We start from the raw sequence: 27,378 nt of genomic DNA on the forward strand, positions 1-27,378 counted from the left end.
TAATGGAAAATTGTTTATAACGGAAGTCCAATGTGCTCGAATGACAGCGCCTGCGTTAAGAATCGAATCAATCGACATCGTTTAAACGTTTTGTAGTCTCGGACTTGAGAATGATTTGTACAAGCGTAGGACCACGTTGATGACATTCTTTCTAGACGAAAACCAAGACAAACTGAACTTGTGACAGCAGGTAAATAGCATCGATAGCAGTGTTGTTATGGTACCGATCATTATATTGTGACAATTTTACACATATAGTAGCAGTATCCCACAGTAGTTGTTTAATACCTACCACTTCATTAAGATAAAATACATTTAAAATTGCCAAGTACCAGTGTAGGACAGTTAATCAGAAGAAACGATTTGGTAGGATTTACACTGTAGTCGGTAGTGTAATGTAGTACTAACCGGTTTCAATCAGTGGCGGATCCAGAGGCTTAGCTGGGGGGGGGGGGGGGGGGGGGGGGGGGTCCAATTTTTTTGGAAAATGATCTATATCAGCCAACGCGAAGCCAGTAATGGAGAAATACTAGCATAAAAGACTACAAATCCAACTGACAACCTTATGTGACGTTTACAGGGTCCGTATCAGTCACTACTGATGATCCATATTGTCTAACATATAATTAGTTTTACTCGAGTCCTCAGTGCAAAAATATACAGAAATATACAGCTGACCTGGCTGTGTTTATGTAATATACATCAAGTACCAACTAGCTATACAGTTGAAATATAACACAATGATTGCTCAGTTCCTCTGAGTAATCCTACAGTAGAAATACAAATATACCTAAACAGAGAGCTATTTATATTAACAGAACGGAATAATATACTACATGAAATAATGAGTGCTCCCTGACCAAAATGAATCTTCCCTATCTGGGGTTTATTCCGGGCAATATCACATTATACAACTATGATTACTTTATATATGAGGGTAAGAGAGTTTCAACACTCATTGACCGAGTGAGCACTCACTTTGACTGAGTGCTCACTTTTACCGAGCGCTCACTTCACTGAGTACTCACTGCTACCGAGCACTCACTTCTACCGAGCACTCACTGAGTACTCACTTCTTACTGAGCACTCCCTAGCATATATTTAACGTTAGGCATGTACGTACAGTACAACACTTGGGGCTCTCAGACACTTTCTTATAAACCACGAGCAGACCCAAGGCTATTGATATTAATACACTTACAACGTATGTGATGTACCGATCACATAGACTAACTAGAGTCCCCACGGAGAAGGGAAGCCTTACTCAGGCACATCTGCCTCCGTACTCTACCGTAAGTTATTACATACACAATAAGTACTTTGATATAGGGAAGCCTTGTTCAGGCACGTCTATATCTTAACTAATACCTTTTTGTCCGGCCTTATCTCGTTCGTGTCAGACGAAGAAGTGAACAATATCTAGTTTCGACCGCCGCCTTTTATACTCTCGCGAAAGGGAAACTAGCGCCACCTATTATAAAATCAGGATCTTTAGAACGCTTCTAAACCTCCTAGGTGTATGTTACTTACAAACGTCTACCTGACGTCGAGACTAATAAACAAAGTAGAAGACGGACAGTCCGGAACGACAGGTAACATAACACACAACAGTGGTTCACCACACTTAAATGACCAAAGCTGTTGATAGCAAAACTCCTTTCTTTCTAAGTAATATGAAGTATGTATTGATGTAATAACTAGATGTACCAAAATCACATGAAGCATTCACTGTATAAGAAAGTTCATAAAAGTAAAATCTGAAAGATACATGATAATGTATTATAAAGATATAGACATATTTATATGTTATTCAACTGATGTGAAAATATCAGTTTTACTATACTCTCTGATGATGGTTTTGTATATTACATATATCATACAGAAATAATGCTTCAAGTTATTTGTGGCTTATTTAAAATATTGTGATACAAGGAATGCAGAGGCAAAAACAAAATATATGTGTATTGACTACCTAGATTTTCACTTTTATCTAAAACATTGCATTGGAAATTTCATAATATGCTATATCAATATGTATAATATCAAAAAAAAAACCATTTCCCACAAAATAAAAATCTGTCATTTCATGTAATAGGAAACAAACATATACTTTGTTTTGGCCAGATAGAATCTCAAAATTAAATCAATAAAATTAAAGACAATGTATGTTCATTTAGAATGACATCTCATCGGAGTAGTTCAACAAAATAAAGCTGATACTGTAATTATATACATGATAATCTAGGCATTAATAGGCATCCCATTTGGAAATTCAACATGCCAACATACATTTGAATATGGTATCTTCAGGATGAAGATATCTGCAAATCACTGTACTGTATAATAGAAAATGAGTTATCTATGGATATACTAGCGACAATTTCATAGAGATTTAACAGGAAACTTTCCCAAATGTGTTCCTTACCAGAGATATTAGGATGATAATATATAATCAGTGTTCATTTTAGATTTGTGAAAGGGGTGGGGTTGGGGGGGGGGGGGATGGGGGGGGGGGGGGGGGGGGGGGGGGGGGGGGGCATTGGGCCCCCTTGGGTTGAAAAACTGGGGTCATTGTCCAAAAAAGTAGGGCCAAGGTAAAAATAACATAAAAATAAGTATCCTGACCACTGTTATAAATTGTTTTGTTTTTCTTCTTCTAAATCTTCACGTGCACATCAAAAATTCAAACGTCGGGCAATATCACATCAAGAAACATTTAATAAAAGTAATTTAGCATTACCAGTATAATTTTTATTTTCTTAATCTTCAAATTCACATAAAAATTCACACTTTGTCAGTCAATTTCACATCTAGGAACAATGAACTTATCAAAAAGAGAAAGCCATTTGCTCTGAAACACTCAGCCCGATGTCGATGATTCCGTTTGGTCCACCAGCTTAGATTCAGTAACTTCAATGTCGGATTGCTCCGTATTTTTCGCTGAAGCACCGCCCGATTGCTTTGTGGAATCATTGATCATTCCGTCATTGTTAATATCTGACTGTTGACTCGCCGAAAAATTGGAGCCTAGTGTAATACGGTTTGTTTTTTACTTTTCACGGACCCGTCACACAGAGTTTTTCTTTTTCCCGAAGACATTTTTGTTATGTTTACTTCTGAAACGATCCGAACCAATCAAAATCATCGTTAGGGTACATGTCTCTATCGACCAATCAAATACATCATTGTATCACTCGAGGTGCGTTCGGCATGAAAACCAAGAAAACAACCGTGGAGATCGGTTATACGGCAGATATTTTTTACTATCGCTTAGGAATGGTCCATATTTTTTGTTGCGTCCAAGGACCCGGTGAAACATCATTTTATGTGCCTAGTGATAAAAAATAGCGCCAATAGCGTGATGGCGCGGCCTAAAATGAACACTGTATAATTAACTCTGTTATATTGGCACCCATATATAAACTTGGGAGGTATTGACAAAAACACTTGGCCATGCTCCGCAAGCATTGTTGATACCCCTGCTGGGATGAGTTATTTCCTGGATACAGTATAGACTAGATATATATAGCTTGGTATACATAGCTACTTGATACTGAGCTGACTCAACTAGGCAAAATTTCTCTAGAGGAGAGTCGCGCGTCTATATATATAAAGCTAGTAATCCGGGGATTCCTGGTTCAATCCATAGCAGAGCCATTTGACACTTTTTACCTCTGTTACAGAGAGGATTAGGTTTGTCTCTGGAGGACACTTTGAAAAAGCATATTATTATCAATTCCATATTTTGCATATATATGTTAATTCACTTTATAGTTGTCGGTTTGGTTTCAACACACTATACACTGAATCATTAAAAGGTTAGACAACAGACAGTGCCTATATAAGTCTTTTTCTGCAGTAAGTTCTTTCTCAGAATATTTTCCCAAGATAGAACCAGCTGGCAAAAAAAGTCTGCTACATCTTTGATGGAAAGACCATTTTGCTGTTGTTTTGTCTATGTACATGCTAGGTGCTTTATTTTTACAGGGCTAGTTCCTGCTACTGCAGACAGACAAGATGTCGGAGGACAAACGCCGAGGTGAAGACGTAGAAGATGGCGGACCAGGTCTTGTCTATATGCCATTTGTCATCATGGAAGAATTTCTAGACAAGCTGAGATTATTGGATTATGAAAAGGAATTTTCACGTACACTTAATATGAAACCAATATCAAGGTAAAGCAAGTTAAAAATATGAAATTCCATGTGACATTGGCAGTATCGTAGATCAAATCACCTTCTCCCTAAAATATGTCCAAATGAATATGTCTCTTCAAATCCAGAGTGTTGAAATTCATTTTAGGGAGTCAAAAACAGATATTTTTGCATGTTTTGCTGATAAGATTAACATATACACAATTGTATATGGTTGTACAGGTCCATTAGCCTGACATCTCAAGCTAAGACATTATATTTCATGTTTGAAAGTTTTCATATTCAGCATGTATCATTTACTGTGGCTAGAATTTTTTCAAAACCATTCTGACTGCTAATATGAAAGTGTACATACAGATATCACTAACTCTCGTGTCTCTCCATCATATTGAATTTTAAAGATGCGAAATCATAAAAGCTGATCATTAATATTAAATCATTATTGCATTAATTGATTCTTTTTATTCAAAGAGGTGTTAATGTTTGGTTTCAGACATTACTTTGCTATACCAACAAATCCAGGAGAGCAATTTTTCATGTTTACATCACTATCAGCTTGGTTGCTTAGAAAAGCAGGCAAGAACTTTGAGCAACCACAGGAGGTAGGTTCAGGCTACCAATGTAGTATCTCTCATTCTCATTTAAAGCATGATTTCTAAATATTCTTAAGACAATTAAATTAAAACATGATCTGAATAAAGGCCAGTCTTCTCAGCATTGTTAAGTATCATTAGAGAGTTGATGTAGATTTTATATAGTAATTATAATCAGTGTATAGCATCGACAGACTGAACAAGACCTGGGTACCTTAGGGTGTAACTTAGGTGTGGAATGTATTTAACAGTTATAAATATATTAAAAAGCCAGATTTATTGGAAAGGACCAGTATAGGCTTAGCCTGTTGTCTAATCCATTTATTTATATATATTTATGTAATTCATACATGTATTACTTGATAATAAAATATTTTGAAATGAAATATTAAAAAAGCACACAATGTCTATCATATAGTTGACATTTCTTTTTTCAGTTCCTAAATGTTTTACAAATATTTTTGATTATGAGTTTTACAATATGCTCCTAATCAGGAAAGAATATGACATTTGATAACAGATTCTAATTATGGATGAAATCTCAAGTTTACCAATGTGTTTACACAGTATGATGATCCTAATGCCACAATATCCAGCATTTTAGAAGAAGTCAGAAAACTCGTAAGTATATTAATGTAATACTGACTTGGTTCCAATTTGCAAAGTACAGAAGACTGTACATGTAGTATCTTAAAGGGTGCCATAATAAAAATAGAAAACCTCTAACTTTTAAATGGTATTGAAATAAATTCACTATTATTAAGTAACCATGATTTTGTATCATTCCATATCTTATTAGATATGTTAATAAGGAGTTAAAATATTAACCTGTAATAATCCACATCTGTCTTCAAATTGTTATCAACAAGTTTAGTGTCCACTATTATCACCTTAAAGACCTTTCAGTGGAGGAGTGTCTTCAAATAACCGTGGCAGAGTTTTGAATCATTTTGGATTAAATCCAGATCATGCCCTACCTTGCTGCAGGTCTGTCACTAGTTACAATACCCAACGATTAATTGGATTGTTATTGTTATCATTAACATACATGACATTTCTACAGGGACACCAAATTGACTTCCCTCCGTCCAAGTTGAAGCAGGGTTGTGGAGAACATGCGATATATGTCCTTACACGACTGGCAGACGAGGCTCTTAAATCTACGAATTTCAACTGGGAAAAGTGAGCTGGTCATGTTATTATCTGCTGAATGTGAACAACATGTGTGCATTATATAGCATTGAATTAAGTCTTAGAATCTAAAATAAAACAAAGAAATGTTTAACAGAAGAATGGTCAGACCAGCTCCTGAATTTAAAACCATAGTGGTCTGGTCATACTTTTTGACCAGTGGAGTGGAGCCACTGGCATTCAGCTCAACCCACCTCCAATATTTTCTTTCCTTGTTTTGTTCCAAGTCTTTGCCAGAATTGCTTTACACTTACAGTAATGAAATCAGCATTTCTTCATAAACTGGAATATTTAATAAAAAAATCTATTTGTAGACCCGAATACCCTACAGAAGAAACAGAGGAAGAAACTGTGATAGAAGATGATGCTGAGTTGACACTAGGAGAGGTGGAGAAAAACTTCTTCCAGGTAGATAAATAGTCTATGGACAATACAAAGATGCAAGCAATGTTTCCTCCGTATCTTGACCATCACCGAATGTATTGTTTTGTTATCTAGATGTTGCTAACGTCTGATTTAATTATTTGTCATTACGTTATATTGTTTACTCAGTTGTTTATTACTAACGGTTATAAAAAAATTGTCCGTAATGTACCAAATCTGTTGTATGTCCAAAAACCATTAAATGAGTAGCTATAGTCTGATCTGATGATCAGCTGTTAGATATCTCGGTCAGATGTTACTTTTGTTCGACCATCAATAATTTGTTGTTATTTAACACATCGTTACAGTACATGCAGCAATCGGTGGGTATTTAATCACAGTCTACTGTTATCCTTCCTCTAGATTTATTTATTAACCATTAAAAACATTTTTCAAGTCAAAAGTTTACAAACTGTTTACTATTTGGTGAAAACCCTAAAAAAAAGGAAAATTGTACTATTGTTTAGATTTTGTACAATATTTCCATAATTTTAATACTGATTATTTTATAGAAAAACTGTGACATTTGGAGAAGATATTAATGTTTTGAAATACTTGAGAGAGAAAGCTTTATTAGGACTTAATAGGTTTATAGGTTTATAGTTACCTCATGATATCAACCATTTTGTAGTTTAATTTTAGAATCCGATCTTACCTCAAGGAATCACAGCATTAAGAACAGACCACAATACTCCCATCCATGAGTTACAATTTTATTCTCCTTTTGTCAGGACATAATCTGATAAAATGGTTAGTCTTAACTCGTGCAGAGAAAAAAAAAGTACAAAAAAATAAAAAAAATTAGTGTATATAGATTAGTCTAGATTAAATACATTGTATGTCCTTTTATGTAAATTGAGTACAGAGTCGTATTTCAATCCAATGGTCTCATAAAAGTACTTTGATTTAAATATTACTGTCTCATAAAAATGAAAAGTTATGTTGTTGTTTTTTTCTTATTAAGAAAGTTTATCAACTATCAGTTTAATTTTTTGTTGGATCTTTATTGTATTTGAGGGTCATAATATGAAGTAAAATTCTCTTTGATAATTGAGTAGCATCAGAAATAAATGTCAGATTTATTTTTCAAGGGTTACCAAGATATCAAATATAAAATCTAGCAACCACACACCTTAACATACTAGTATCATTTACTGTGGGAGAAAAAAAACTAAAAATAGACTGTACAGCAGGTGGAAATAAATGATAAAAAACGAAAGTGTTTAAAACTAAAATAAAAAGTAGATTGATATCATGAGGTAACATGTAACATTGTGATTGAGAATCCAGTGGATATATACGTGAGAAGGGAGGGATGGTAGTTAGCCTGTAGTATATATAATATAGAGAATCCAGTGGATATATACGTGAGAAGGGAGGGATGGTAGTTAGCCTGTAGTATATATAATATAGAGAATCCAGTGGATATATACGTGAGAAGGGAGGGATGGTAGTTAGTCTGATCTGTAGTATATATAATATAGAGAATCCAGTGGATATATACATGAGAAGGGAGGGATGGTAGTTAGCCTGTAGTATATATAATTTAGAGAATCCAGTGGATATATACGTGAGAAGGGAGGGATGGTAGTTAGCCTGTAGTATATATAATATACAGAATCCAGTGGATATATACGTGAGAAGGGAGGGGTGGTAGTTAGCCTGATCTGTAGTATATATAATATACAGAATCCAGTGGATATATACGTGAGAAGGGAGGGATGGTAGTTAGCCTGTAGTATATATAATATAGAGAATCCAGTGGATATATACGTGAGAAGGGAGGGATGGTAGTTAGCCTGTAGTATATATAATATACAGAATCCAGTGGATATATACGTGAGAAGGGAGGGGTGGTAGTTAGCCTGATCTGTAGTATATATAATATACAGAATCCAGTGGATATATACGTGAGAAGGGAGGGATGGTAGTTAGCCTGATCTGTAGTATATATAATATACAGAATCCAGTGGATATATACGTGAGAAGGGAGGGATGGTAGTTAGCCTGACCTGTAGTATATATAATATACAGAATCCAGTGGATATATACGTGAGAAGGGAGGGGTGGTAGTTAGCCTGATCTGTAGTATATATAATATAGATACATTGTATTAACATCAGAATCCAGTGGATATATACGTGAGAAGGGAGGGATGGTAGTTAGCCTGATCTGTAGTATATATAATATAGATACATTGTATTAACATCAGAATCCAGTGGATATATACGTGAGAAGGGAGGGATGGTAGTTAGCCTGATCTGTAGTATATATAATATACAGAATCCAGTGGATATATACGTGAGAAGGGAGGGGTGGTAGTTAGCCTGATCTGTAGTATATATAATATACAGAATCCAGTGGATATATACGTGAGAAGGGAGGGATGGTAGTTAGCCTGATCTGTAGTATATATAATATACAGAATCCAGTGGATATATACGTGAGAAGGGAGGGATGGTAGTTAGCCTGATCTGTAGTATATATAATATACAGAATCCAGTGGATATATATGTGAGAAGGGAGGGATGGTAGTTAGCCTGTAGTATATATAATATACAGAATCCAGTGGATATATACGTGAGAAGGGAGGGATGGTAGTTAGCCTGATCTGTAGTATATATAATATACAGAATCCAGTGGATATATACGTGAGAAGGGAGGGATGGTAGTTAGCCTGATCTGTAGTATATATAATATACAGAATCCAGTGGATATATACGTGAGAAGGGAGGGATGGTAGTTAGCCTGTAGTATATATAATATACAGAATCCAGTGGATATATACGTGAGAAGGGAGGGATGGTAGTTAGCCTGATCTGTAGTATATATAATATACAGAATCCAGTAGATATATACGTGAGAAGGGAGGGATGGTAGTTAGCCTGATCTGTAGTATATATAATATACAGAATCCAGTGGATATATACGTGAGAAGGGAGGGATGGTAGTTAGCCTGATCTGTGGTATATATAATATACAGAATCCAGTGGATATATACGTGAGAAGGGAGGGATGGTAGTTAGTCTGATCTGTAGTATATATAATATACAGAATCCAGTGGATATATACTTGAGAAGGGAGGGATGGTAGTTAGCCTGATCTGTAGTATATATAATATACAGAATCCAGTGGATATATACATGAGAAGGGAGGGATGGTAGTTAGCCTGATCTGTAGTATATATAATATACAGAATCCAGTGGATATATACGTGAGAAGGGAGGGATGGTAGTTAGCCTGATCTGTAGTATATATAATATACAGAATCCAGTGGATATATACGTGAGAAGGGAGGGATGGTAGTTAGCCTGATCTGTAGTATATATAATATACAGAATCCAGTGGATATATACATGAGAAGGGAGGGATGGTAGTTAGCCTGTAGTATATATAATATACAGAATCCAGTGGATATATACGTGAGAAGGGAGGGATGGTAGTTAGCCTGATCTGTAGTATATATAATATACAGAATCCAGTGGATATATACGTGAGAAGGGAGGGATGGTAGTTAGCCTGATCTGTAGTATATATAATATACAGAATCCAGTGGATATATACGTGAGAAGGGAGGGATGGTAGTTAGCCTGATCTGTAGTATATATAATATACAGAATCCAGTGGATATATATGTGAGAAGGGAGGGATGGTAGTTAGCCTGTAGTATATATAATATACAGAATCCAGTGGATATATACGTGAGAAGGGAGGGATGGTAGTTAGCCTGATCTGTAGTATATATAATATACAGAATCCAGTGGATATATACGTGAGAAGGGAGGGATGGTAGTTAGCCTGATCTGTAGTATATATAATATACAGAATCCAGTGGATATATACGTGAGAAGGGAGGGATGGTAGTTAGCCTGTAGTATATATAATATACAGAATCCAGTGGATATATACGTGAGAAGGGAGGGATGGTAGTTAGCCTGATCTGTAGTATATATAATATACAGAATCCAGTAGATATATACGTGAGAAGGGAGGGATGGTAGTTAGCCTGATCTGTAGTATATATAATATACAGAATCCAGTGGATATATACGTGAGAAGGGAGGGATGGTAGTTAGTCTGATCTGTAGTATATATAATATACAGAATCCAGTGGATATATACGTGAGAAGGGAGGGATGGTAGTTAGCCTGATCTGTAGTATATATAATATACAGAATCCAGTGGATATATACATGAGAAGGGAGGGATGGTAGTTAGCCTGATCTGTAGTATATATAATATACAGAATCCAGTGGATATATACGTGAGAAGGGAGGGATGGTAGTTAGCCTGATCTGTAGTATATATAATATACAGAATCCAGTGGATATATACGTGAGAAGGGAGGGATGGTAGTTAGCCTGATCTGTAGTATATATAATATACAGAATCCAGTGGATATATACATGAGAAGGGAGGGATGGTAGTTAGCCTGTAGTATATATAATATACAGAATCCAGTGGATATATACGTGAGAAGGGAGGGATGGTAGTTAGCCTGATCTGTAGTATATATAATATACAGAATCCAGTGGATATATACGTGAGAAGGGAGGGATGGTAGTTAGCCTGATCTGTAGTATATATAATATACAGAATCCAGTGGATATATATGTGAGAAGGGAGGGATGGTAGTTAGCCTGTAGTATATATAATATACAGAATCCAGTGGATATATACGTGAGAAGGGAGGGATGGTAGTTAGCCTGATCTGTAGTATATATAATATACAGAATCCAGTGGATATATACGTGAGAAGGGAGGGATGGTAGTTAGTCTGATCTGTAGTATATATAATATACAGAATCCAGTGGATATATACATGAGAAGGGAGGGATGGTAGTAAGCCTGATATGTAGTATATATAATATAGATACATTGTATTAACATGAACTTTGTTCACCATTCTGTCCTATCTATATCTTTTCTTATTCCTTTTCTTTTTTTTTACAAGTTTGAGATATCAGCATTATAAATGGACTAATATTTCCCTCCAATCATACTGATCACCTGTACTTGTTTATATTTCCCAATGTATGATTATTAGCTGAATTACATACCTGTTTAGTGTTTGTGTTGTATATATATATATTGGTGTTTTTGTAATAGGTGTTATCTGGTAATGTTAAATTGGTAAAAACATATCTTTTCATTAAATACCAAAAAAATTGTGGCTTCTTTATTTGTATCAGTCCCTACAAACATTTCAGAGCACTCTTCAACCGATGGTGAATGTTGCACAAAGATATAGAACTTTTTTTTTTACGTATTAAGAAGTTTAAAGTAAAAGTAGCCTTTTTATACCAAATATATCTGTCAATCCATCTGATCAGTTAACTGATTGTGGGACATGTTTGTCTGAAAACCTTCAGTTTATACAAAACCTGTGTAACATTGTTAAGTCCCTTTATTGCATCAGTTCTTTTCAGATTGAAATAGGATAGCATGAATTAAATTAAAAATTAAAAATATTAGAATCAAAATAATTGTTTCTGTTGGCATGAATTAAATTAAAAATTAAAAATATTAGAATCAAAATAATTGTTTCTGTTAGGGACAAAATGATAGATTATAAATGTAAAATGTATTTTTCCTTGAAATCCAATAAAATGTATCCTGCATCTTTTACTATTGTCACATTAACATGTTTCTGTTGTAGTAGATAAATAATGGTAGGTTTTAGTGAAACAAGCTAACATTGTTACCAGTAATGATTAATAGTGTTCACATAGCAATGCTTTAGCAAGCTTACCATATACATTTTATAGATTTTCTCATTTTGTTTCTTTTTGATTTTTTGTTTTGTCTTTTTTATTGGTATATTTCCTCAGATTTTTCAGCACCCTAGCCGACAAAGCATCATATATCTCACCATTTTAATCAGCTATAATTTCATTTACAGATATGTTTTCTGTTAAAAAAGACCTTGGATACATAACTGGCCATATGATGCTTCAATGGAATATCAAATTATTTCTTTTTAAATATAAACAGCAGTGTTTTATTTTTCTCTAGTTTGTAAGTTAGTTAGAGCCCTATTACAGACATGGACTTGGATTACATTTTAATATTGAAATTGTACAATATTTAAATTCACAGTTTATTCATTCAGATATAAATAAGATCACATTTTAATAATAATATTATAAAATATTTAAATTAGCTGTAAATTTGTTCAGACATGAAATAAGATCACATTTTAATAATAATATTATAAAATATTTAAATTAGCTGTTAATTTGTTCAGACATGAAATAAGATCACATTTTAATAATGATATTATAAAATATTTAAATTAGCTGTTAATTTATTCATGTAGTCCATCAGTGTTTTTACCTGTACTGAGGTTTATGAACTGATGCAGTAGTAGTTCCATGGTCAGTTATCATTATAATGTTATTTATTCAGATTATGTAAATTTATATGTACTTTTCAAAACAGTTTAAGTTTTTACTGATATAGTGAATTCAGTCAAACTTTATTATCTGGAAATCTGAAATACTCGGATAAACTTGGAAGTTGATATTAAGTCCCAACAGTTCTAAATAAAATATTGTTTATATTGTAGCAACATGGTGATGATGAGGATGAGTTTGAGGAAGAAGAACAGATTATGGATTTAGAGGGTCTGAAACGTCTCGGCCAGAGTAAGGTAGAGATATATATTCACCTTCATCTTATCTGACCAATCTGTTCCAACTGATGTACATCTGTTATCGTAATATGTCCAGGATGTGTGACAGCACAAAGTCCAAACAATACCATTTTTTGAGACAGTCATGTTCCACAGTGATAGAAGTCATTAGACTTGATCATTAGAGATAATCGTCTGATAACATTTACCATACAATGTGTTGTTTAATGAATGGCCCTGAGAAAATTACTATGGGCTATTCGAGAATACCCATGTGGGAGAGGTGGCAGGCATTTGATTTGATGAGTGGTGGGGATAAATTACCATATTTAGCTCACTGGTTATGAGTAACCGAGAGCTAATGCTGTCACCTCGGCGTCGGCGTCCCACCCCAAAACTTTAAAGTTTTTGGAGTAAGTTGGGAAGCTTGTAAGTCCAAAAGTATACACCTCATGCCCTTCTAATTTGGCTTATGCATTCATTAGAGGTCTAGGAGTGATGTTATGGCAAAATCATGCAGAAAAAAATTGTGATTTTTTCGCATTTAACCATTTTGTGGACTTAACTTTTTTGGCACCAAAACTCACTTTAAAGTTTTGGGGGTAAGTCCAAAAGTATACACCTATCACTCTTCTAATTTGGTTTATACATTCATTAGAGATCCAGGAGTGATGTTATGGCAAAATCATGCAAGACAAATTTTTGATTTTTTTTCTGGCATTTTACCATTTAGTGGACTTACTTTTTTTGACACAAAAGCCACTTTTAAAGATTTTGGGGGTTAGTTTTGGAAAGCTTGTAAGTCCAAACCCTTCTTATTTGGTTTATACATCCATTAGAGGTCTAGGAGCGATATTATGTGACATACAATTTCAAAATGACATGCTTATACATACATAAAAAATGAATGCATAGTGTGATTGCTGCCGCCGGTGAGCTTTCGCAATCATTGATTGCACTTGTTCTAGTATTCTTGATGCTAAACATGTTTTAATATTTGGTTGGTGGTGGGTTCATCGCAAAACATGCCTCCCCCCTCCTGCATGGATAATTTTATTGAATATCACTAATATCATGTGTAATGATTCTGAACTTTGTGTTGTACTGAAATTACCACAGAATTTACAGAAACTATTATCATTTCTGATCTCTACAGCAAACCAGCGAGAGCACCAAACCAGATGATATTCTGGAGTCAACAACTGACGCTGCTGACTGGAAACTGGAGGTCGAACGTGTACAGCCACAACTAAAGGTCACAATAAGGACTGACAATAAGGTTCGTTTGTATGGAAAGCTACCCCAACACAATAACAGTCAATATCAGACCCCCACAGAGAATCAGGGGTAGGCGGATGGGGTGATATAGGTATGTGTTGTGTGTTTTCTCCAGGCGCTCCAGTTTCCTCCCACAGTAAGGCCCTTCCTACCCTCCCACAGTAAGATGACCCTTCCTACCCTCCCACAGTAAGACCCTTCCTACCCTCCCACAGTAAGGCCCTTCCTACCCTCCCACAGTAAGACCCTTCCTACCCTCCCACAGTAAGACCCTTCCTACACTCCCACAGTAAGGCCCTTCCTACCCTCCCACAGTAAGGCCCTTCCTACCCTCCCACAGTAAGACCCTTCCTACACTCCCACAGTAAGACCCTTCCTACACTCCCACAGTAAGACCCTTCCTACCCTCCAACAGTAAGACCCTTCCTACCCTCCCACAGTAAGACCCTTCCTACCCTCCCACAGTAAGACCCTTCCTTCCCTCCAACAGTAAGGCCCTTCCTACCCTCCCACAGTAAGGCCCTTCCTACACTCCCACAGTAAGACCCTTCCTACCCTCCCACAGTAAGACCCTTCCTACACTCCCACAGTAAGACCCTTCCTACCCTCCCACAGTAAGACCCTTCCTACCCTCCCACAGTAAGGCCCTTCCTACCCTCCCACAGTAAGACCCTTCCTACCCTCCCACAGTAAGACCCTTCCTTCCCTCCAACAGTAAGGCCCTTCCTACCCTCCCACAGTAAGGCCCTTCCTACACTCCCACAGTAAGACCCTTCCTACCCTCCCACAGTAAGACCCTTCCTACACTCCCACAGTAAGACCCTTCCTACCCTCCCACAGTAAGGCCCTTCCTACCCTCCCACAGTAAGACCCTTCCTACCCTTCCACAGTAAGACCCTTCCTACCCTCCCACAGTAAGACCCTTCCTACCCTCCCACAGTAAGACCCTTCCTACCCTCCCACAGTAAGACCCTTCCTACCCTCCCACAGTAAGACCCTTCCTACCCTCCCACAGTAAGGCCCTTCCTACACTCCCACAGTAAGATGACCCTTCCTACACTCCCACAGTAAGACCCTTCCTACCCTCACACAGTAAGACCCTTCCTACCCTCCCACAGTAAGGCCCTTCCTACCCTCCCACAGTAAGACCCTTCCTACCCTCCCACAGTAAGACCCTTCCTACACTCCCACAGTAAGACCCTTCCTACCCTCACACAGTAGGACCCTTCCTACCCTCCCACAGTAAGACCCTTCCTACCCTCCCACAGTAAGACCCTTCCTACCCTCCCACAGTAAGGCCCTTCCTACCCTTCCACAGTAAGACCCTTCCTACCCTCCCACAGTAAGACCCTTCCTACCCTTCCACAGTAAGACCCTTCCTACCCTCCCACAGTAAGACCCTTCCTACCCTCCCACAGTAAGACCCTTCCTACCCTCCCACAGTAAGACCCTTCCTACCCTCCCACAGTAAGACCCTTCCTACCCTCCCACAGTAAGACCCTTCCTACCCTCCCACAGTAAGACCCTTCCTACCCTCCCACAGTACGACTGTTCCTACACTCCCACAGTAAGACCCTTCCAACCCTCCCACAGTAAGACCCTTCCTACCCTCCCACAGTAAGACCCTTCCTACCCTCCCACAGTAAGACCCTTCCTACCCTCCCACAGTAAGACCCTTCCTACACTCCCACAGTAAGACCCTTCCTACCCTCCCACAGTAAGACCCTTCCTACACTCCCACAGTAAGACCCTTCCTACCCTCACACAGTAAGACCCTTCCTACCCTCCCACAGTAAGACCCTTCCTACCCTCACACAGTAAGACCCTTCCTACCCTCACACAGTAAGACCCTTCATACCCTCCCACAGTAAAACCCTTCCTACCCTCCCACAGTAAGACCCTTCCTACCCTCCCACAGTAAGACCCTTCCTACCCTCCCACAGTAAGACCTTTCCTACCCTCCCACAGTAAGGCCTTTCCTACCCTCCCACAATAAGACCCTTCCTACCCTCCCACAGTAGGACCCTTCCTACCCTCCCACAGTAAGACCCTTCCTACCCTCCAACAGTAAGGCCCTTCCTACCCTCCCACAGTAAGACCCTTCCTACCCTCCCACAGTAAGACCCTTCCTACCCTCCCACAGTAAGGCCCTTCCTACCCTCCCACAGTGAGACCCTTCCCACCCTCCCACAGTAAGACCCTTCCCACCCTCCCACAGTAAGACCCTTCCTACCCTCCCACAGTAAGACCCTTCCTACACTCCCACAGTAAGACCCTTCCTACCCTCCCACAGTAAGACCCTTCCTACCCTCCCACAGTAAGGCCCTTCCTACCCTCCCACAGTAAGGCCCTTCCTACACTCCCACAGTAAGACCCTTCCTACCCTCCCACAGTAAGACCCTTCCCACCCTCCCACAGTAAGACCCTTCCTACCCTCCCACAGTAAGACCCTTCCTACCCTCCCACAGTAAGACCCTTCCTACCCTCCCACAGTAAGGCCCTTCCTACCCTCCCACAGTAAGGCCCTTCCTACACTCCCACAGTAAGGCCCTTCCTACACTCCCACAGTAAGACCCTTCCCACCCTCCCACAGTAAGACCCTTCCTACCCTCCCACAGTAAGACCCTTCCTACCCTCCCACAGTAAGGCCCTTCCTACCCTCCCACAGTAAGACCCTTCCTACACTCCCACAGTAAGACCCTTCCTACCCTCCCACAGTAAGACCCTTCCTACCCTCCCACAGTAAGGCCCTTCCTACACTCCCACAGTAAGGCCCTTCCTACCCTCCCACAGTAAGACCCTTCCTACCCTCCCACAGTAAGACCCTTCCTACCCTCCCACAGTAAGACCCTTCCTACACTCCCACAGTAAGACCCTTCCTACACTCCCACAGTAAGACCCTTCCTACACTTCCACAGTAAGACCCTTCCTACCCTCCCACAGTAAGACCCTTCCTACCCTCCCACAGTAAGACCCTTCCTACCCTCCCACAGTAAGACCCTTCCTACCCTCCCACAGTAAGGCCCTTCCTACCCTCCCACAGTAAGACCCTTCCTACCCTCCCACAGGAAGACCCTTCCTACACTTCCATCTGGGGCTAACAAGCATGATTACTAAAAAAATATGACTTCTTAGTTTTTCGCACTTTTCTCAGCCATGCTTCAAGGTATGTTGGTGAAAGGTTGAGTGTGTACCGATAATTTCAGTATGAGCAGCAACAGATCAAGTTTGAGTTGCAGAGTTTGGGGTCAAGGTCACTCCTGCTATTCTTAGTAGGGCTGGTAGGGGACATATATTGCTTTAGCAATACCTAGCATAAAATAAATAAAGTTCACATATTAACGACAAAAAATAGTGTTAACATAAAGTCCATGCATGGAAAAACAACGCAGTTATTGTGACACTTGGTATTCTTGTACATTTAGAAAGATTGATCATGTATCATGTACTATCTCCAGGAACGTAACACTACAATCTCTACTCAAACCAGTTATTGTTCTGTTCTGTAGGATCAGCCTGTTCAAGGTTTGGGTTTTATTAGTCCACCATCATCAGATGATTAGATGGTGGGATATTCAAATCGCCCTGCATCCGTGGTCTGTCTGTCATCTGTCCGTCCATAAACAATCTTTGTTATTGCTATTTCTTGAAAAGTACAGGAGGGATATTTCTCAAACTTCATGTGAAGGTTTCCCTTGGCCCCTAGTAGTGCCTATCTCATTTAGATTTTTGAACAGAAAAATGAATTGCCAACAAGAAGCCATCTTGAATTTTGAGATTTGAAATTCCTTATCGCTATTTCTTGAAAAGTACTGGAGAATTAATCCTCAAACTTCATGGGGAGGTTCCCTGTGGTACCTCATTGTACCACCTGTTCTCGTTATCAGATTATTAAGAGATAAAGAAGAAAGAAGGAAATAGTAGAGAGAAGATCAGTCTGACATAGAGCCAATAGGGAACATTCAATGGTAGGCACCAAGATCCCTTTGGCATCTCTTGTTCTGTAGTACACAACTTCTGTTTTATTTGGCAGGATTGGCGAGTACATGTAGAACAGATGCACCAACACAAAGACGGTATAGAGGCATCACTGACGGAGACCAAGACCTACCTAGACAAGCTCCACGACGAAATCACCCGAACCATGGAAAAGATTGGCAGTCGAGAAAAATACATAAACAACCAGCTAGAACACCTACTGGCTCAGTTCCGGGGAGAACAAGAACAATTGTCTGAAACAAGGGAACGATACAAGCAAGCCAGTGGTGGTGTCACGGAGAGGTCAAGGTTGTTAGCAGAGGTAAGGATTGTCTCCCTTGTGATAAGTCACCCACAAGAAGGTTTGTAAAAAACGAGACAAGTGTTAGTAGTAGGAAATTTTGCTTGCCATGGTAGGAGTTGTGTCCCTTCCTTCCATAGTGACTTCCATAATCACTGTCTTCTCATTTCATTTATGCAAATTTAACAATTTATTCACATGGATTTGAATTCCTGAATAATATAAAATATGTAATCCCTTGAACAGTTACAAGATTTTGTTTGTGTGTTTGTATTATTTTATGACAGTCAACAGCTAAAGTGACTTAGGGTCATGCTTTGCAGGATAACTGTTTTACTTTGTATGTGAACTGACATCAATGATATGTTTAGAGAAGAAATTCTACATTGTGTCTGGCTGATTTTATAAACATGTATTTGTCTGTGACTTGAAGGTGTCTGAAGAGTTGGAACAGATCAAGCAGGATATGGAGGAGAGAGGCAGTAGTATGACAGATGGAGGTAAGGCTTGTCCTTTATAGGGTACACAGTAGTATAGGGTACACAGTGGTATAGGGTACACAGTGGTATAGGGTACACAGTGGTATAGGGTACACAGTGGTATAGGGTACACAGCGGTATAGGGTACACAGTGGTATAGGGTACACAGTGGTATAGGGTACACAGTGGTATAGGGTACACAGTGGTATAGGGTACACTGTGGTATAGGGTACACAGTGGTATAGGGTACACAGTGGTATAGGGTACACAGCAGTATAGGGTACACAGTGGTATAGGGTACACAGTAGTATAGGGTACACAGTGGTATAGGGTACACAGCAGTATAGGGTACACAGTAGTATAGGGTACACAGTAGTATAGGGTACACAGCAGTATAGGGTACACAGTGGTATAGGGTACACAGCAGTATAGGGTACACAGTAGTATAGGGTACACAGCAGTATAGGGTACACAGCGGTATAGGGTACACAGTGGTATATGGTACACAGTGGTATAGGGTACACGGTGGTATAGGGTACACAGCAGTATAGGGTACACAGTGGTATATGGTACACAGTGGTATAGGGTACACAGCGGTATAGGGTACACAGCAGTATAGGGTACACAGTGGTATAGGGTACACAGCAGTATAGGGTACACAGCAGTATAGGGTACACAGTAGTATAGGGTACACAGCAGTATAGGGTACACAGTGGTATATGGTACACAGTGGTATAGGGTACACGGTGGTATAGGGTACACAGCAGTATAGGGTACACAGCAGTATAGAGTACACAGCAGTATAGGTACACAGTGGTATAGGGTACACAGTGGTATAGGGTACACAGCAGTATAGGTACACAGTGGTATAGGGTACACAGTGGTATAGGGTACACAGTGGTATAGGGTACACAGTGGTATAGGGTACACAGTGGTATAGGGTACACAGTGGTATAGGGTACACAGCGGTATAGGGTACACAGCAGTATAGGGTACACAGCGGTATAGGGTACACAGTGGTATAGGGTACACAGCAGTATAGGGTACACAGTGGTATAGGGTACACAGCAGTATAGGGTACACAGTGGTATAGGGTACACAGCGGTATAGGGTACACAGCAGTATAGGGTACACAGTGGTATAGGGTACACAGCAGTATAGGGTACACAGCAGTATAGGGTACACAGTGGTATAGGGTACACAGCGGTATAGGGTACACAGCAGTATAGGGTACACGGCAGTATAGGGTACACAGCAGTATAGGGTACACAGCAGTATAGGAACACAGTGGTATAGGGTACACAGTGGTATAGGGTACACAGTGGTATAGGGTACACAGCGGTATAGGGTACACAGCGGTATAGGGTACACAGCGGTATAGGGTACACAGCAGTATAGGGTACACAGTGGTATAGGGTACACAGTGGTATAGGGTACACAGTGGTATAGGGTACACAGCGGTATAGGGTACACAGCGGTATAGGGTACACAGCAGTATAGGGTACACGGCAGTATAGGGTACACAGCAGTATAGGGTACACAGCAGTATAGGAACACAGTGGTATAGGGTACACAGCGGTATAGGGTACACAGTGGTATAGGGTACACAGCAGTATAGGGTACACAGCAGTATAGGGTACACAGCAGTATAGGGTACACAGTGGTATAGGGTACACAGTGGTATAGGGTACACAGCGGTATAGGGTACACAGCAGTATAGGGTACACAGCGGTATAGGGTACACAGTGGTATAGGGTACACAGTGGTATAGGGTACACAGTGGTATAGGGTACACAGCAGTATAGGGTACACAGTGGTATAGGGTACACAGCAGTATAGGGTACACAGCAGTATAGGGTACACAGCAGTATAGGGTACACAGCAGTATAGGGTACACAGCAGTATAGGGTACACGGCAGTATAGGGTACACAGCAGTATAGGGTACACAGCAGTATAGGGTACACAGCGGTATAGGGTACACAGCAGTATAGGGTACACAGCAGTATAGGGTACACAGTGGTATAGGGTACACAGCGGTATAGGGTACACAGCAGTATAGGGTACACAGCAGTATAGGGTACACAGCAGTATAGGGTACACAGCAGTATAGGGTACACGGCAGTATAGGGTACACAGCAGTATAGGGTACACAGCGGTATAGGGTACACAGCGGTATAGGGTACACAGCAGTATAGGGTACACAGTGGTATAGGGTACACAGCGGTATAGGGTACACAGTGGTATAGGGTACACAGTGGTATAGGGTACACAGTGGTATAGGGTACACAGCAGTATAGGGTACACAGTGGTATAGGGTACACAGCAGTATAGGGTACACAGCAGTATAGGGTACACAGTGGTATAGGGTACACAGTGGTATAGGGTACACAGCAGTATAGGGTACACAGCAGTATAGGGTACACAGCAGTATAGGGTACACAGTAGTATAGGGTACACAGTGGTATAGGGTACACAGTGGTATAGGGTACACAGCAGTATAGGGTACACAGTGGTATAGGGTACACAGCAGTATAGGGTACACAGCGGTATAGGGTACACAGCGGTATAGGGTACACAGCAGTATAGGGTACACAGCGGTATAGGGTACACAGCGGTATAGGGTACACAGTGGTATAGGGTACACAGCAGTATAGGATACACAGCAGTATAGGGTACACAGTGGTATAGGGTACACAGTGGTATAGGGTACACAGTGGTATAGGGTACACAGCAGTATAGGAACACAGCGGTATAGGGTACACAGTGGTATAGGGTACACAGTGGTATAGGATACACAGTGGTATAGGGTACACAGTGGTATAGGGTACACAGTGGTATAGGGTACACAGCAGTATAGGGTACACAGTGGTATAGGGTACACAGTGGTATAGGTTACACAGCAGTATAGGAACACAGCGGTATAGGGTACACAGCAGTATAGGGTACACAGCGGTATAGGGTACACAGCGGTATAGGGTACACAGTGGTATAGGGTACACAGTGGTATAGGGTACACAGCAGTATAGGGTACACAGTGGTATAGGGTACACAGTGGTATAGGGTACACAGTGGTATAGGGTACACAGCGGTATAGGGTACACAGCAGTATAGGGTACACAGTGGTATAGGGTACACAGTAGTATAGGGTACACAGTGGTATAGGGTACACAGTGGTATAGGGTACACAGTGGTATAGGGTACACAGTGGTATAGGGTACACAGTAGTATAGGGTACACAGTAGTATAGGGTACACAGTGGTATAGGGTACACAGTGGTATAGGGTACACAGTGGTATAGGGTACACAGTAGTATAGGGTACACAGTGGTATAGGGTACACAGTGGTATAGGGTACACAGTGGTATAGAGTACACAGCGGTATAGGGTACACAGCGGTATAGGGTACACAGTAGTATAGGGTACACAGTGGTATAGGGTACACAGTGGTATAGGGTACACAGTGGTATAGGGTACACAGTGGTATAGGGTACACAGTGGTATAGGGTACACAGTGGTATAGGGTACACAGTGGTATAGGGTACACAGCGGTATAGGGTACACAGTGGTATAGGGTACACAGTGGTATAGGGTACACAGCGGTATAGGGTACACAGCAGTATAGGGTACACAGTGGTATAGGGTACACAGCGGTATAGGGTACACAGTAGTATAGGGTACACAGCAGTATAGGGTACACAGTGGTATAGGGTACACAGCGGTATAGGGTACACAGTGGTATAGGGTACACAGCAGTATAGGGTACACAGCGGTATAGGGTACACAGTGGTATAGGGTACACAGTGGTATAGGGTACACAGTGGTATAGAGTACACAGCAGTATAGGGTACACAGTGGTATAGGGTACACAGTGGTATAGGGTACACAGCGGTATAGGGTACACAGCAGTATAGGGTACACAGCATTATTAGGTCAAATTTATGTATTTCTGAACTGTATGACATCATGAAGCAATGTTGGTCAGAATCAAACAATAATCACATGTTCAAAGACGAAAGTATTAAAAAATGGGATCAGTTGTTAAAATCAAATTTTTTGTCAATTAATCTTAAAACGTTCTATGATATTTGTGAAGAAAAGTTGGTCAAAATTTGGCGGTATATCATCAGATCAAAGGACAGAGCCATTAAACTTGTTAGAAATTGTCTTTTTGATTTATAACTCCAACATTGAAATACTCATTATAAAGGTCAGACACATAGTGGAGGCAGTGATTACTTGTAATGAGGGCTCCGGGTGGCAGGTCCCCTATAATAATCCTGGTGTCTGTCTGTCTGTCCATCTGTCTGTCTGTCCATCTGTCTGTCTGTCCATCAATACCTTCCTTTATGGAGATTATCTCATAATCAGTAGGGCCAACATTTCTGAAATTTCACGTTAAACTGTGATTTGAGGATGTACAATATAGGTTTAAAAACTTTCTGGGAGTATTGTCAAGGTCAAAGTTACTGTTACTGAAGATAGAACAAGAAATAATCCATCATAATCACATCGTCTTTCAGAGGGCCAAACATGATGATTCACTGTGAAATGCATATTTGCAAAACAAGTTTTTAAAGTTCCTGAGGTCAAGGTCAAGCTGTTACTAAAAATGAGATGAGGAATATACTGTCAAACCACAACAGTTTCCTTTCAAGAGGTTATCTTAAAATCCAGAAGGCCAAACAATCTGAAACTTCTCATGTTGTTCCACAGTGATGTACAATGTGCTATAGGTGTTTAAAAAGTTTCCTCATGTCAGGGTAACAGATTTCTGAAATTTCACATGATGATAACACTGTGAGATGTAAAATAAGAGTTTATAATTTCTTAGGGAAGATCATCTACTAAAAATAGAACCTAGTGTATATTGTCAAAACTACATCATGTAAAGCCTTTTCAGAAGGTCAAAGTTTTTGAATATGCATGATCGGTTATTTTGATTCAGTTGAGTTGGGTATTTTATAAAGTTAAAAAACAAGGTCTCACTTTACTACTTGTGAAATAAACAAATTTTTGTACAAGATACCGCATGAACCCCTTAATCGATTTAGTTCACCATAGTTTCATGATATCGAATACTATTTATGTTTTAATGTTTAAACCATATAAGTAGTAATTCTGTATCGATGTAACCCTTAGGATTAAACTCAGCTTTAGAGATTATCCACTGGGTCTTTGATGTGTTATTAATCTTGTTGATGTAGGAATTAAATTTACAGTTAAAATGTGTCGTTTTGTTTGACAGCTCCCCTTGTTAAGATCAAACAGGCCATTCAACAGCTGAAGAAGGAGAACATGCAGATGGAGATCAGGATAGGAGTGGTGGAACATGTCTTATTAAACGCCAAACTCAAGGACAAGGCCTCACAGAACAAACAGGTCCATAGCAACGCCACAGCCAATCAGGACAAGTTTGACTACAGCACCTACTAACCAATCAGGACATTTGTTACATCTGAGAGATTGTTATTATTGTAATGTTGCTGCAGACACTTGACACAGCTAATGATAAGTTCAGACAGGGATAAACCAGTAGTGTGTGATGATGAGGAAAAGATTCACATTAGCATTTGTGTATTGTTATAAAAGATTCGCATTAGCATTTGTGTATTGTTATAAAACCAACTCTTCAGATATACTCCATATAAGCAGCTGTTGTCGAGAAGGGTCTGAATTTACAACAGAACATTCATAAAATTTCTGAAGAAATGTCACTCTAAAATTGTTAAACCTCTGTCAAAGTATACAGTTTTCAATTGGTTTATAGAATCATATAGGAATTCAGTTGTCTGTAGTAACTAAGGCTTACTGTACAGACTGCAGTAGCAGTTCCTATCCTTGTTTTGTGAGGAATGGATGGTACTTTGGAGATTGTATGTGACACAGGGACTTGTTAGAAATTCTCCCATGGTCTGTATGTGTAATGATAGTATCTAACAGACCGTAGGGGTCAAGAATTTGTACCCAGTTCCTGTGGTATGTGACAGATATATGTGAAGAGAGAGAATGTGTATCAAATCTGTAAATGTACATAATGAGCACTGTGATAATAATGCTCGTGAATCCGTCCAACATTCCAGTGTATGGTTGTCATATTGTAACAGCATTTTGTCTGTATGTATCGGGTATGAATCTTTTTATGTCCACTAGGGGGTGTAGTGCTACTAGTACTACCCATGTCCGTCCGGTCCTGTAGCAACATCTTTTCTAGGGATTTTTATCAAACGTTAAAACCTTATTAGTTTGTGTTTCTAGGTGAATGTCATCTTTTCTATTCATGGAAGATTGATTCCTGTCGTCACTCCAGTGAATTAATTGGTTTAGTAATTGTTTACCTATGCCAGTCCCTTCCTCTAGTGTTTCTGTAAGGTTTTTATCAAAATCTATACAAGTTTGATTCACATAAAGATTTATGATGAGCGGCAGGCTAATGACCATATCAATGTTAAACAGCTTTTTAAAACCACAATCCATTACTTCTAGTTGTACATTCAGAAAATATCAAACTAAACTTTTTTTCCTTCACAAATCCCTAATGGGTATTGACCTACTACTAGCTTTCAGAATTTCATGGTTAAAGTCACCATTTCTACTTATAAAACATACTAATGCCATCACTCCACTGAATTAATTACTTTTGGATATTTTCCATTAAACTTGATGCAAAAAACATGTAACCAGTAAATATTTAAAGACATACCAGTTTTAAGGTCAAATTGATTGTTACTATTTATAGAAAAATGTCAAAAACTAATTTGCTTGGAAACTGGGGCATCCATGTCTTACAGATTCTAGTTTTCTAATAAGATGCTAATGAGATGCTAATGAGATGTTAATGAGATGCTTATGAGGTTCAGTAAAAAAGGATCAAGTCATAGAAATAAATGGGGATCCTGCATTATTTTGACGTGAATCGTAAATTTCCTGTGACATGGTTTATCAGCAGACTTTATACCTACCAGTAATAGGTGACACATGAACATGATAATTATAAGTATTCAAGGGGAGTAACTCTTCTACAAATCACTGATATGTGCAAGATAGCATATATCCTTAACTTTGAAAATTGTCTATATAGTTTATTTATTGAATTTAATGTATTTTTTGAAATTGTCTATTTTATCTCATCAAATGATCTGTACATATCTTTCAATAAATTGAAGGATGGAACTGAGAAAGTCTTGTTTGTATTTTATGTGGACAATTGTTATAGTTTATGTGGACAATTGTTATAGTTTATGTGGACAATTGTTACAGTTTATGTGGACAATTGGGGCATCATGAAAACCCTTTAGTAATCATATTGCCCTCGAATCTTCTATTAGTTTCTTTCTGAGGGTTATCTCAGAATTGATATGTCTAGACTTTCTTTAACTTTACTTTACTTGGTGTAAGACTATACTGGGTGTACAACTATGTCAGGAGGATTTGCAATTCTGGTTAAAAACTTCCAGGTTACTGTTACTAAAAATAGAACTGACTACATACTGTCAAACTTACACCATATAAGGACCTGACTTACTTAACTTTCTGAGATTTGATATGGTGATACACTGAAATTCAGATGCATAATATAGATTAAAAAAATTATGGACAAAGTCAAGGTCGTTACTAAGGACAAAGTTAAGGTCGTTACTATAAGGACAAAGTCGAGGTCGTTACTAAGGACAAAGTTAAGGTCGTTGTTACTAGGTCAAGGTCGTTGTTACTAAGTACAATGTACAGTCAAGGTAGTTGTTACTAAGGACAGAGTCAATGTCGTTGTTACTAGGTCGAGGTCGTTGTTACTAAGGACAAACTCAATGTCGTTGTTACTAGGGCGAGGTCGAGGTCGTTGTTACTAAGGACAAAGTCAAGGTCGTTGTTACTAGGTCGAGGTCGTTGTTACTAAGGACAAAGTCGAGGTCGTTGTTACTAGGGCGAGGTCGAGGTCGTTGTTACTAAGGACAAACTCAATGTCGTTGTTACTAAGGACAGAGGCAGGACTATACATCCAGATTCCTTACAGGAGGCCATTTTTTCTGAAATTTTACATGATGATACACTGGTATGCAAATGTGTAGTCGGGGTTTAAACATCCCTGAGGTCACGGTCGCATTTATCAAACTTGGGTGGGCATCCTAAAAGTTTTAATTATCAAAGGTCATGCATGATCTGAAATAAAAAAAAAATCATCGTGAACTCCTCCATAGATTTTCTTTGCCATAGTCTGACTTGGGTATCAAAATAATATAAATGTTGTATAAGTTCAGATGTAGGAGCAGACGCATTGTGGGCTGTCGGGTCTCTGGGGTTACAGTTGTATCATTGTCTTCAAGGTGTATAGGATTGAATTCTATAAAACTTC

At 39.2% G+C, this 27,378-nt stretch overlaps 1 protein-coding gene across 2 annotated transcripts; it reads left to right on the forward strand.

Annotated features, from left to right (window-relative positions):
- Positions 1–71: 71 nt before the first annotated feature.
- LOC117340168 (intraflagellar transport protein 57 homolog) lies at positions 72–26,209 on the forward strand. 2 transcript variants are annotated; one of them, XM_033901927.1, is made up of 12 exons: positions 72–190; positions 3,988–4,175; positions 4,648–4,756; positions 5,315–5,368; positions 5,811–5,929; positions 6,253–6,346; positions 6,670–6,684; positions 12,930–13,013; positions 14,152–14,274; positions 18,307–18,573; positions 18,986–19,052; positions 24,277–26,209. In XM_033901927.1, exons 2-12 carry the CDS (start codon positions 4,018–4,020, stop codon positions 24,462–24,464), a joined length of 1,278 nt encoding a protein of 425 aa, XP_033757818.1. In that variant the 5' UTR covers positions 72–190; positions 3,988–4,017; the 3' UTR covers positions 24,465–26,209. The 2 variants fall into 2 exon arrangements, with proteins under 2 accessions (XP_033757818.1, XP_033757819.1); XM_033901928.1 differs by lacking the exon at positions 6,670–6,684.
- The last annotated feature ends 1,169 nt before the right edge of the window (positions 26,210–27,378 follow it).

The sequence above is a fragment of the Pecten maximus genome, chromosome 13 (assembly GCF_902652985.1).
Source record: "Pecten maximus chromosome 13, xPecMax1.1, whole genome shotgun sequence".
NCBI classification, from domain to species: domain Eukaryota; kingdom Metazoa; phylum Mollusca; class Bivalvia; order Pectinida; family Pectinidae; genus Pecten; species Pecten maximus.